Below are 14,015 nucleotides of genomic sequence, written 5' to 3'. Positions count from 1 at the left end.
TAGTTCATACAAATTGTAAAGATACACATGCCGAAATTGCAAATGTAAATAAAAAAAATATAAACTTTACTGAAGGATCCATAAATATTTACAATTATTTGGTTATAAATGATTAGATCAATAAATCATAAATTAATTAACTTGTAAATTTAATGATGTCTTCTAAAAAATCTTGTGTGTGTCACGGCCAAAAAGTGCCATTTTGCCATCGCCTTCTGTCTGGTCTCGACTGTCGCTTCGGCCTTGGTACACAAATAACTATTTTTTAACTGAATCAGAAGCGGACTAAAGTCAATTAAAAATTAATTAATTAATTAAATATTAGGACCTTTACAGGGTCAAGATGTTTCTTAGAATTACTTTTCAATCTCTAGATGCCTTCTGGTTCCTGTTTTTTTTCTGAGTTACTTTTAGAATTTCTAAATTTCCTTTTACTTTTGATTTTTTTGGATTCTTTCTTTATATGTATACACATTTCTTTCTTCTATTTTAAAATTTTTAAATTTTTTTTGTTTTTTCTCTTGATTTTTCTTAGATAGTCTTTCTTAAAGAGGATCTAGTTTTTTATATTTAAAAATTTCCCGAGTTTTTCTAATCTCTTAATTTTTCTTGAATTCACGATTTCGAAAAAAACAGCAGAAATCTGCACGAAATCATCAAAATTCTTAGAGAAATTCGCTTATTTCGATGCAAAACGTCGATTTCTCGCTGATTCTCGCCGTTTTCTGGCTTAAATTTGCAAAATAAGAGCCCAAAATCTACAAAACCACCAATTTTTATGAAGATTCAACGGTTGAATTGCAAGAAAACAACAGAAATCGGCACGAAATCATAGTTCTTAGAAAAATCCGCTTATTTTGATGCTAAACGACGATTTCTCGCTGATATTCGCCGTTTTCTGGCTTGGATTTGCAAAATAAGAGCCCGAAATCTACAAAACCATCAATTTTTATGAAGATTTAACGGCTGAATTGCAAGAAAACAGCAGAAATCTGCACGAAATCATCAATATTCTTATAGAAATTCGCTTATTTTGATGCTAAACGACGATTTCTCGCTGATTTTTGCCGTTTTCTGGCTTGGAGTCGAAAAGAAGAGCTGAAAATCTACAAAACCATCACTTTTTATCAAGATTTAACGGCTGAATGCAAGAAAACAGCAGAAATCTGCACGAAATCATCATAATTCTTAGAGAAATCCGCTTATTTTGATGCTAAACGCCGATTTTTTTTAATTAATTAATTTTTTTTGAGTCAAAATTTCCTTTATAATTTACTCAGAAATTCATTTTATTTAAATTTTCTAAATTCTGTCTATTTTTTTCAGATTTATTTAGACTCCAGAGTTATTTCTTTCTAAATATTCTATACGATATGTATATTTAAATTTTCTAGATTATAAGTCATATTGTTCTTATAAACTTAAACAATAGATAAGACGATTTTTCTATACGTTTATTTCTATAGTAAATAAAAAACTCATCTACCCCATTTAGGATATAATAGAATCAATCCATTCATTATGCGAATTGACGGCAGTGAAAACATCAGGTTTCCCCGTAGCACACGGCTTCCCAAAGGAAACAATTCCTGCAAATTTATTTTGACAAATTAAAGGTCCGCCCGAATCCCCATTACAAGCCGCATTGCCCTCACTGCTTGTACAAATCAAATCTGGGTTGTATAATTGTTTCCATTCTTCTTTACATTTAGCGGGTTGTACAGGTTGCACGGGTGCGACTTTGAATTTATTTGATAATTTACCTCCTGCTTTAGTTAAGCCCCATCCCATCACGTAACACGGATTTTCGTAATCTGATAAATTAGCTTGCATTCTTGAAGGAAATGAAAATTTATATGACGTTTCTTCTTCAATCTTCAAAACGGCGATGTCATTTCTCATCATGTGATCATCGTAATTGGGGTGCACGTAACATGAAAGGACTTTATAGCGGTTGCCTCCTTTGTCTAGAGAATCGCTTCCAATAACAACATATTTTGGATAATCACTAAAAAAGAATACTATAATATATGAATTTTAGATATCAACTAACTGTATTTTAATGAGGTACAGTAAAATACAAATGTTCATTACGATATAAATCCATAGTCAATAGAAATGCAGATTTAGCATTTTCGCCGACAAAGCAAAACATTCCACGAAAACTGTGAACATTTTGGTCGTAAAAAATAGTGTATAGAACTCACATTTAATAGTCATTTGAACAGTCGTATAGTTTTGTAAATCGTTATATAGTATATTAAAGAACGTGTTTTATAATGGCCAATGCCATCAAGTCCTTTATTTATTTTTTTCGAATTTGCACTATTTGTTTAGTAAAAAGTTTAAATTTTCCAATTCTAAGAGTTTTCGTGTTACACGATTGGTAATGGTTTTGTAACCACGACTTGCCACTTGATTTTCAAATTCAATTTAAAATTTGACACTGAAGTTTAACCTAACGTAACCTAACCTCACAACCTGTATTCACATCTATTATACAAAGTGTTTATAAATGTTTCTAGCATCAATGGTGGCTATGAAATGTCAAAGAAATTTGCCGCTCATTACAAATGTGGGTTTCGATTTGTCAACTGACATTTGCAGCTAACCTCAAACATGAAGCAAAGTAAGTTTTGAGAAATAAACTGTTTCAGTTGTGGCTGAAAACCTAAAAATCGAAAACTTGGGCACAAAACCGTAACTAAAACGTCATTGAATTAAGTAACATTATAAATAATTTTCATGATAGTAATATTCACTATGAAAACAAGCGGCAAAATAGTGTACGGCAGGAATTCCAAAGCCACGCTTGATGCTAGAAACATTTATAAACACCTTGTATTTAGGTACAAGTGTTTATAAATGTTTCTAGCGTCAAGGGGGCTCTGGAATTCCTGCCATGCACTATTTTGCCGCATTGTTTTCATAGTGAATATAACTATCTTGAAAATTATTTACAATGTTTACTTACGTCAACGAACTTTCAGTTACAGTTTTGTGTCCAAGTTTTTGATTTTCAGGTTTTAAACCACGACTAGAACAGTTTATTTGTCAAAACTTACTGGGCTCCATGTTTGAAGTTAACTGCAAATGTCATGTGTAATTAGCGGCAAATTTCTTTGACATTTCATAGCCACCCTTGATGCTAGAAACATTTATAAACACCGTGTACATACAGGGTGATTTTTTTAAAACGGCAGGCGTTGTAGAATTTTTATTTATGAACCGATTTCAAAAATTTAAAGTACAAGTTTAATGGTTTTTAATTTACTATAAACTGATGATTTTAAAATTTTTCTAAATGTCTTAGTATATTTTGGGCGATTTGCTGCTTTTTGACATTACAATAACGGCATTCTTTTATTTGACACCATGCACCTAGATTTTATTAACTTTTATTGCTTTTTTTTTTCAATTTTGATATTTTTTTTTTAAATATTTTTGGTAAAAGTAGAACATATTACACATTTCTGAATCAAGAAAATTAATATCTTCAAAATTATGAAAAAAAAAATATGGGTTCCAATTTAAAATAAGAAAGTTGAGTATCGCCCAAAAGATACTAAGACATTTAGGAAAATTTTACAATCATCAGTTTATAGTAAATTAAAAACCATTTAAATTGTTTTTTAAATTTTTGAAATCGGTTCATAAATAAAAATTCTACAACGCCTGCCGTTTTTAAAAAAAACACCCTGTATATTATTGGCCGCAAAGGACAATTCAATTATATTGATACATTTTTTATTCACGCAGCAATTTATGAATCACGAATCGTAAAATCCGTAATGGTGAAATTGACCAAGAACTTGACAGGAAACAGGTGACAGCCAGACCAAATAGTTCTACCAACTCTTTAAAAACAAAATTTCCTACTTTGAGTTTTCTTATAGATACCCAAAGTCCGTTTTTTTATTAAAAAACTTTATTTCTTTAACTTTAACTTTAACTTTACTTTAGCACTTTACAAACCGGCAACATCGTCGATGGTGACTTTTTGGTGATAAAATCAAATAGGTTAGCTGCCTAATTGACAATTTGATTACACAAAACGGCCTTTCAGGCTGTGCCGAGTCTTTGCACTATTAAATCCTTTGATTTGCAATCCAACAGGCTGTAAAAGAAACGTTTTTAACGGAAACACTGAATAATTTTCAGAAATGTCAAAAATTTGACAACTATTTTCTCACCAAAAATCTCCCTAGGCAACGTTGCCGGTTGTAATGGGGGGGAAGATTGCGGTGTTGGTGGTTTTTTAAAAAAAAAAACGGACTTTATACCAGAGCTCATTACTATCGCTCCACTCATTAAAAAGTTAAGTTGGCAGCAGCCCCTAGCAATTTTTATCGGTAACAATTGGCAGCAAAAGCGTTTGACCTTGGCGCAACTGTGGCATGCGTAGAAGCTAATCGTTCTACACAACATTGCCAAAACTTGTTAAATCTCTATTAAAAACTTCCTGTTGCAACAAATGTTTAATTAGTTATTTATTAATACACTCAACTTTGACAACGTGTTAACCTCAAAAATCGCTACATCAATTTTCCCCTAATTTTCTCCCTAAAGATTTGAAAGCCTGATTTACACCCAAAAATGTTTGAAAATTTACACAGGAGAGTGGACTGATAGCAATGAGCTAGACTTTAGATACCCATAAACGACTCTAATGGACCTATTAAAGCGGCAAATTCGAAAAAAATACTAATTGTATTACGTACTTTTTTGCACAATGTGCAGCAGTTATGATGTATTCGTGACCGATAATAGTACCACCGCAGAAGTGATTGTTGGCATCGTCTCTCAAAGACACGACGTAGGGGTAGTCTTCTTTATTACCTTCGAATCCACCAACAATTCTAGTTTCATCCGCCTCTTCAAGAATATTTGGAAAAACTGCAATTTATAACAAACGTTATGAATTTATGACATATTTAAACACAAAAATACTTCCCACCATTCCTGAAATTTATGATGGCGATAAAAACAAAGAGAAAAGTTTTAAAGCACATATTTCTTTAAACTATAAATTATATTCGGAAAACACTGGCTTTTATAGAAACGTAATTTCACATAACTTATACACGTATTTGTGCCCATTACATTTTTATCGAAGGAAATGCTAAAAAACATCCTCAGCGGGTAGTAAGATATTTCGGCTAAATAAGCTCAGGTGATATATGTATCATGAATTGAGGTAAAATAAACGTAGATTTTTTAACGTCCACTTCCTGGTGTAAATTTAAAAATTTCATGATAACCAGATTGGGATTATGACGCTTTCTGAGCATTTTGAGCCTTTTGAGCCTTTTAGTTTACTTGCGATTCCATTTTATCATTTTTATAAGGAATTAAAAAAAGCGTTACTTTGTTCAACTTTGTTCAAATTTTCCTCAACTATTTTGGCATAACAGGGTTTTACCAACAAGTTTTTCACTGAATAAAAAATGCGCATCGTTAAATTTACCTAAAAGTTTTACATCAAATCCAACTGCGGTCAAAATAGGATATATTGAGTTTTGAAGAAAATACAGGATCTTAAAAAAAAATGATAGCAATTTTATCCATTTGGTCTAAATTTTAAAAATCGAATCTTAGTAGAAAAGACCAAAAGGAAACACATGCTTGAATTTCGTTCTTATAAATGAAGAAATTGCGAACAGAAACAGCCAAGAGTGATAATTTCCTTCGTAAAATGGCATAAGGAATGAAGAAATTACGAAATTTTGTTGCATTTTTAGTTCATAGATTGAAAATTTCTAAAAGTTCGTCTAATTGGTTTAAATTTTTACAAATTAGCGACCTCACTAAAACAGACAAAAGAAACAACTAGCATAGATTTCGTTTATTATGTGACATCAAAAATGAAAGACTTACAAGCTGTTGAAAAAATTTGATCATACCTACAATTTCGGATTTCTTCAAACAAAAATTTTTAAAAATTCTATTTTTTTGTCTAAACTTCTCTAAATTAGCACTTTTATTAAGACAGTCAAGATTGATAATTTCTTATTGTTTATAATTGCATAGAATAAATAAATTTCAGTTTTAAACAAATTTCTTGAATTTTTTTATAAAAAGTATATTTTTGAAAATTTAATTATTTTGTCTATATTTTTGCAAATTGGGAGCTTTATTAAAGCAGACAATAGAAACAACATGCACAATTTTTGTTCTTGTGTTATCAAAAATTAAGGAATTCCAGACTATTAAAAACATTTGATGACATTTTCGCACTTCTCCAAAGAAACATTTTTTAAAATTCTTATTTTCGGATCTGAAGAAATTTTTAGTATAATTATACATGGGGGGTAGTGTTTATATTTTTAAAAAGTCATCTTTCAAATTTTTTTCAGTGTTTTAGTGTTTTTGAAGCCGGACAATCTTTGGACACTGATGTAACATTTAATAAAGTTTCTTTTTCATGTTGTAACAGAACTCAATTATTAATCTAAGTAAATAACAGGAAAACTAACAGTGTCGTAAATTACCCCCTGAGCCTGAATAATGCATGGAAGAAAATGACATAAGTAATGAATTTTTCACCAGAAGACCAAAGAATTTATATTGTATACATCAAGCAAAGGCAAATCTTATAATTTTGATAAAAAACAGAAATACTTCTGTTTTCGGAAAACGATGTCAAAAAGTATGTTTTCTTCTAATTTTAGTTTCTTTTGAGTAAATACAATCTGTGTAAAGATACAATCTCATTTCAGACAAATGTGTTTGCACTTTATAACCAATTAAATAAAATGTAAAACTTATTTGCTTTCCTTTTTGTTTTATATGAATTTAATTATTTATTAACTCAATTTTAACAAGTAAAAGACGTGTTTTTGGAGCAATGCAATTCTAACCTAGAAGTGAAAAATCAATACACCACCAAACGATAAACTTGATTAAAGTATCAACTTGGTAAAGTTCTGTTTTCGTTTTATTCAAAATACTAGAAAGTTTTAAAGCTTTAAAATCGTCCAATTTATTATTGAATTTTCATTACTTTAGTTTAACTATGCTCCATGCATAAATAGAAAATTGTTCTACAAGTAAAGAAAAGTGCTGGTTTTCCAGTAAATGCAAAGGGGTTTAATTAACGAGCGCAGCAAAAGGATTTAATTAACTTTATGTCTTACCGTTTAATTATTGGCTCCTTATGGCTCGGATTGGCGGTACGTTGGAGGTACAATTACGCCCTAGGGCATTAAGGTGTCATAGCAACCTCACAACAAACAGCGACTGGCTACGAATCAACTTACTTTCTTTGCCCGCCATATTCAAATTGCATTTAAACTTAATTATCATCAAACAGTCAAAAGGTACCTACTGTGCGCGCGTGTTTTTTTGAGGTTATGTCAAATAGGTTATCCATGTTGTGAATTTTTCGTATTCTTTATCGTATAAATCTTTAGATTTTGTTGGCAATAAACTTTCAGTGGCTTTTGCAGCGTTTTCAACAATTTTAGATGGAATTTTATCTGCCATATTGATACGCTTTCAATTGTTTTGCAAAGCGTTCTAAGATTAATTTCATTGACATGACACTAGAGTATTTTAATAACAATAATAAAAATAATGCTAATAACATAGTTCCTAGTAATTAACGAATTAACTAATGATTAATAAATTATAAATCAACTGCAATAGTATTTTGTGGTTTCAATTATCGCAAATAAACAGTGGAGAAATCAGAAATTGTATATAAAGCCATTAGTAATTAAAATGATTAAATCTTTAAACTAACACAAAACGACATGTGAAGTATTTTTTAAAAGTCTTTATGTAGATTCAAGAACAGAAATTTCTATTTGTGGAAAAATTATTTATTTTTGAAAAATCAATATTTATTGGTAAGACATAAAACGTTGTATGTACCACGGGCATAACTTGATGATCTCGGGCAACTTACAAAGTCTCGGGCCGAAGGCCCTCGACCTTGTAATCTAGTTGCCCTCGAACATAAACATTCACATTATGCCCTTAATACATAAATAACTATTATACGAGCTGAAAAACACAAGTGGAACATGTAATTTTTTTATGTACTCAGTTTTTAAAGTTTAAAACAAAATTTCAAAAATTAATTTAAATTTTTGATAATCATGTTCTAAAATTGCATAATTATTATAAAAAATATACTATAGTCGGTTCATGACCACAAAAAAACAGCAAAATATAGGTATACAGGGTCCGGCAACACTTGTGTCCGCCCCCAAAATCGTCTTTAATTTTTAAGATAAAATTTTTAAATTTGAAAGTTTTAGAAGTTGACGCAAAAACAATGAGCGTATGCAAATTTTCAAAATTTTGCATGTACAGTCGGAGCCAAATTATTTCGGACGTCAAAAACTTATACTTTAATTTAAATAAATAATTTGATTGTCATAAAGTGTAAAGCACCCTTTATTTGCTTCATTATTACTGTCACTTTTGACAAAATTCCTTGAGGTTCACATGACAAATTGACAGTAATGTATAGATTACACTCAAATTTTCTACATGTCAAAAAAAATGACGTCCAAAATAATTTGACCGCGACTGTACGTACATATGTATATTTTTAAGGTAAGAAAATATTTTTACAATTGAATAATGTAGAACTATATTAAAAGTACCTAAAACAAGGTGTTTATAAATGTTTCTAGCATCAAAGGTGGCTCTGGAATTCATGTCGTGCACTACTTTGCCGCTTTGTTTTCATAGTAAATACCTACAACTATCTTGAAAATTATTTATAATGTTACTTACGTCAACGACGTCTAAGTTACGATTTTGTGTCCAAATTTTAGATTTTCAGGTTTTAAATCACAACTAGAACAGTTTTCTTCTCAAAACTTACTTTGCTCCATGATTGAGGTTAACTACAAATGTCAGTTGAAAAATCTAAACCCACATTTTTAATGAGCGGCAAATTTCTTTGACATTTCATAGCCACCTTTGATGATAGAAACATTTATAAACACCTTGTATTAAAAACTAAAGTCAACAAATTTATTTTTTTTAAGTTAATGTAATTTATTGTACCTATCAACTTGTGATGTTAAGGGAGAAAAAATTTCGGCATTACCGACTGATTTGCATTCGCAATTCAATTTACCTACATTGAGGCAATTGTTTAATGTCTACTTTTGGCGATAGACACCAAAAAAAAAATCAATTTCATGTTGCTTTCTGCTGTCGTGAATCGATTGTGTTGAGCAATTTTAACCATTCTTCTAAAAAAGTAATTTTTCTTGTTGGGTAGTGTGGAGTTGTGGTGAGATTCAGCTCCTCAATTTCCACTCCCGCTTCATTTTCACCGCATTCTTCTTCGTTATTCTCAACAAAAGCTTCAATATTTTTGGTGTCTCATTCTAAGAGGAGAAATATTACTAATCGTACTAAAATTAATTAAAGTCAACAACCTTTTAAGTTTAATAATAATAAAGTTGTCTAAAAATGACAGTTGTACAGAACGTTTCTTTGCCGCTTCACCAGAAAATCCAGTACATGGTTTTCTCCTTTCCCTTATACAGGGTGGTTTAAAAACGGCAGGCGTTGTAGAATTTTTATTTATGAACCGATTTCAAAAATTTAAAAACAAATTAAATGGTTTTTAATTTACTATAAACTGATGATTTTAAAATTTTTCTAAATGTCTTAATATCTTTTGGGCGATACTCAACACCATGCACCAAGATTTTATTAAATTTTATTGCTTATTTTTTTCAATTTTGATAATTTTTTTAAAAATATTTTTTTGTTAATGTAGAAAATATTACACATTTCTGAATTAAGAGAATTAATATCTTCCAAATTATGACAAAAAAAATGAGTTCCAATTTAAAATAAGAAAGTTGAGTATCGCCCAAGAGATACTAAGACATTTAGAGAAATTTTAAAATCATCAGTTTATAGTAAATTAAAAACCATTTAATTTGTTTTTTAAATTTTTAAAATCGGTTCATAAATAAAAATTCTACAACGCCTGCCGTTTTAAAAAAATCACCCTGCACATCAGGATGTTTCTAAAATACACTACCAAAAATTAAACAGTTTTTGTCAAACTTAAGGAATCAATCTCTGTGTTTTTTTATTTTTTCTAACGATAAAAAAACATATTTTACCAATGATGAAAATATCCACCTAAAACAAACAAACCTTTCATTGTTGTTAATCAAGATTATATTCTTTAATCCAGTGCCAAACTAGAAATTTTGACTAAATATTCGAATAATTTTATCTCGAAAACGGAAATAATTTTATATAAAGCAATTTTTGTCAATTGATTCTACTTGTGTTCACCAATTACCGTGTTTTGTTCGAAAGTGTATTTCAAAAACATCCTGTATGTATAACAAACCCTCACGTACACCAATCTTTTATTGCATTTATCAGCTGCAAACAATAAACAATTAATTTGATGCCCTATCACAGTAAACTAGATAGTACTAACATTTATTAATTTAATACATTAGATGTTGGACATATTTGTTGCGCTTTTTTTCATTTTTGCAGATATTTGACTACCGGAGAGTCATTTAGATCTTTGGCGTTCCAATCTAAAGTATGTCACGCATATATTAGTTTTATCATAAGACATTTTAGTGACATTGAAAATCTCCATTATGTACATGTCAAACTGAAATTTTCCCAATTATGTAGGTGCCATAGATGGAAAGCGTGTAAGGATAAGAACACGCAACAACAGCGGTTCAAGTTTCTTCAAATATAAGGAGTTCTACTCAACAGTTCAGCTAGCAATAGTGGATGCAGAATGTAAATTCACAGCATCATCTAAGCATTGGGTCATATGGTAGAAAAGGAGACACTGGGATTTACCTTAAAAAGCAAATTTGACTACAAATTCTAACTAACACATTTAACATTTCTTCGCCACAGACGTTTCCTGGAACTAACGAAGTGGTGTCACATTGGAGATGAGGCTTTTGCTCTACACAAAAATTTAATGAAGAGAAAGCAATTTTTAAATGATCAATCTAAAACTGTTTATCACTTGGCTTTCTATCTAGAGTAAAAAGAACAAGCGATACTTTCTTAGCTAGCAGTAGAGCAGAATTGAAACTTTGAAGAAACATAGCGGGTGGCGTTCAAGAATCGTTGTAAAGTATATGTGTAAGAAAGTATAGGCAATAAAGTTGAAATAAAATTTTTAATTCCAAAATAATACTGAAGAATACTAAAGATGATATAAAATTGAGATTATTTTGGGTAAATCTAACAATGTGTATTTTTTATTCAGTGACCCCTTGCTAAAACATTATGTTACCCTCTTATGCCAAAATAGTTCAAGTAAATTTGAAAAATAATTGAACAAATTATCGTTTTCTCTAATCCCTTGTCAAAATTTATGAAATGGATTTATTGAGTTTTAAAAAATAACTTCTCAATTACAGTTTCAAACGTGAATTACTATAATGCATTCACGATCTTTTTAGACCGCGGTAAGCCATGGAAATCTAGTAACTTGGTTGGTAGTCAACCTTTGTGAGCTAAAGTTTCCTGAAAATGATTGACATTCGTTCTGTCGATTGGAGTTGTCACCTTTTTTTGGTTATGAATTGTGTCTGAAACCTTTCCTCTGTTGCCAGTTTGAACCGAACATTCAGAACTTGATAATTTTATTGAATTTTTATCTAAAATTTTGAAATTATTTTTCAACAATTATTCTTAAGAAACACTTCTGCCAGGTCTTGATTCTAGTCATAAAACCTTAAAGAAGTTTATTTGATCCAATTAGCATTTGACCCAGGGTTTAATGTTATGGAATCTCACACTAAAAGCAAACTTTGGCGAATTTCGTTAACTAAAAAGTGCGGCAATTTAGAATTTGAATTGTTTTTGTTTACATAAAGTCTTGTGATCGTTCACTTCTCTGTGTTTGTAACTCATAGACTTAATAATTTTGAAAAGTGTTGTTTTCTCGGCATAAAATTCTAATTGTTGCCGCTTATCAGCCAAAAGTTTTCATCTTTGGTGTCCAGAACTTTGGAAATGGTTGCATGCCGCACCTAAAAATATTTTGAAAACAAACGTCTACGGGACTTTGTACCTTACAAAGAATATATTTGTAACACCTCAGATCATTTGTTCCAGTCTTAAATCAAGTCGATCTTTTTGAAACTGCAAATAGCACATTTTTTGTTCGAAAACGAAATCACTTTAGGCATTTTATTGCAATATTTTGAAGATAATGCCTTTAAACTGTTACTTTCACGATTAAAAGGAAACACACGATTTTTCCGGTATCAGAAAAGTGGCAAACTTGCATGCATGAAAGACACATGTCAGATGTGACAGTAAAAAAACTACCTCTGTCAGTCATTGTAGCCAACAAAAAGAAAAAAAAACATGGCCTACTCTGGTCTAAAAAGATCGTGAATGCATTATAGGTATGAAGATTTGCAGCAATCATCATCTGGAATTACGCTTTCAAATTACAATAATAATTGTAAAGTGCAGCTCATTGCTATCAGTCCACTCTCTAGTGTCACTTTTCGAAAATTTTTGGGTGTAAATCAGGCTTTCAATTCCTTAGGGAAAATTGAATGTAGCGATTTTTGAGGTTAACACGTTGTCAAAATTTAGTGTATTAATCAATAACTAATTAAAAATTTGTTGCAAAAAAATGATTTTAATAGAGATTTAACAAGTTTTGGCAATGTTGTGAAAAACGATTAGCTTCTACGCATGTCACAGTTGCGTCAAGGTCAAACACATTTGCTGCTAATTGTTACCGATTAAAATCACTAAAGGCTGCTGCCAACTTAACTTTTTAATGAGTGGACCGATAGTAATGAGCTCTGGTATAGAAAATCCAGCGAGTAAATAGGATGATTTCCATTGTATGGCATGAAACATGGCAACTTGAAATACTCTAGAATTTTCCGTCTTTTTGGGGAGATTAATCTCGATTTAAGTTGGTTATGCAACTACGCCTTCCCGCCTTTTTTAAAAATTTGTCAATGATTTGACATTCACTGACATTCGTCATTCTTGACTACTTTAAGATCCACTGTTTGCACTGTTCCTTGAGTTTTGTTGGTAAAATAGTGTCAAATTACTAGTTTTTCGCTTTTTCTCTTGTGCAAATTGTCTTTTGCAAGTTTCATGATGAGTAGATTCAAGATCTGTTGGTCAACTTGACCGAAGTTTCCTAATTAAAATGTTGATAATGAAAGATTTGTAACAACTGGACTGCTAATAAAGTTTTGTGTGCCTCTCGATTTCCTGTCACACAGCTTTAAAGTGTGTAAAAATTGAGGGTTTTTGAGATTTTCTTTACGTTAGCAAATTAATGACAAAACACCGAATTAGTCAGTTTGTTGATTCTCTTTCTATAATCAAGTAATAGGAACCATTTTTATAGCAGTAAATTTAGTGAAAATAATGAATTTTAAAATTAGCATCATGACAACTATTCTAAATTTGGCTGTTGTTGGTAAATGGTAAAGTCCGTTTTTTTTTTAAAAAAAACCACCAACACCGCAATCTTCCCCTGCATTACAACCGGCAACGTTGCCTAGGGAGATTTTTGGTGAGAAAAAAGTTGTCAAATTTTTGACATTTCTGAAAATTAGGCAGTGTTTCCGTTAAAAACGTTTCTTTTACAGCCTGTTGGATTGCAAATCAAAGGATTTAATAATGAAAAGACTCGGAACAGCCTGAAAGGCCGTTTTGTGTAATCAAATTGTCAATTAGGCAGCTAACCTATTTGATTTTATTACCAAAAAGTCACCATCGACGACGTTGCCGGTTGTAAAGTGCTGGGAGAGTGCGGTGTTGGTGGTTTTTTAACAAAAAACGGACTTTATTTATTCGTTGAACAGACTATATAGTTTATATACGTGATCTTATTTATTCTACAAATGACAGGTACGGAAGAATAAGCAAAGTAAGAAAGTGTTGTTAATAAGAAAAGCGACACTTTTCTATTAAATTTAAAAAATAAATAAATAAAATAACGAATTAATCTACAGCGCTCTAATACCCCAAGCAACTCTGAAATTGAGAGC

At 30.8% G+C, this 14,015-nt stretch overlaps 1 protein-coding gene across 1 annotated transcript; it reads right to left on the bottom strand.

Moving 5' to 3' along the window:
• Positions 1-1,491: 1,491 nt before the first annotated feature.
• Positions 1,492-4,960, bottom strand: LOC148173820 (chymotrypsin-1-like). The gene is made up of 3 exons (XM_088035657.1): positions 4,951-4,960; positions 4,722-4,896; positions 1,492-2,008 (listed from the first exon to the last, which is right to left on the bottom strand). Exons 1-3 carry the CDS (start codon positions 4,958-4,960, stop codon positions 1,492-1,494), a joined length of 702 nt encoding a protein of 233 aa, XP_087891783.1.
• Positions 4,961-14,015: the final 9,055 nt, after the last annotated feature.

Source organism: Gnatocerus cornutus, chromosome 5, assembly GCF_029298725.1.
Source record: "Gnatocerus cornutus isolate USDA-ARS CGAHR chromosome 5, icGnaCorn1.1, whole genome shotgun sequence".
Classification (NCBI taxonomy): Eukaryota; Metazoa; Arthropoda; class Insecta; order Coleoptera; family Tenebrionidae; genus Gnatocerus; species Gnatocerus cornutus.
This window is presented reverse-complemented; position numbering and strand designations above follow the sequence as displayed.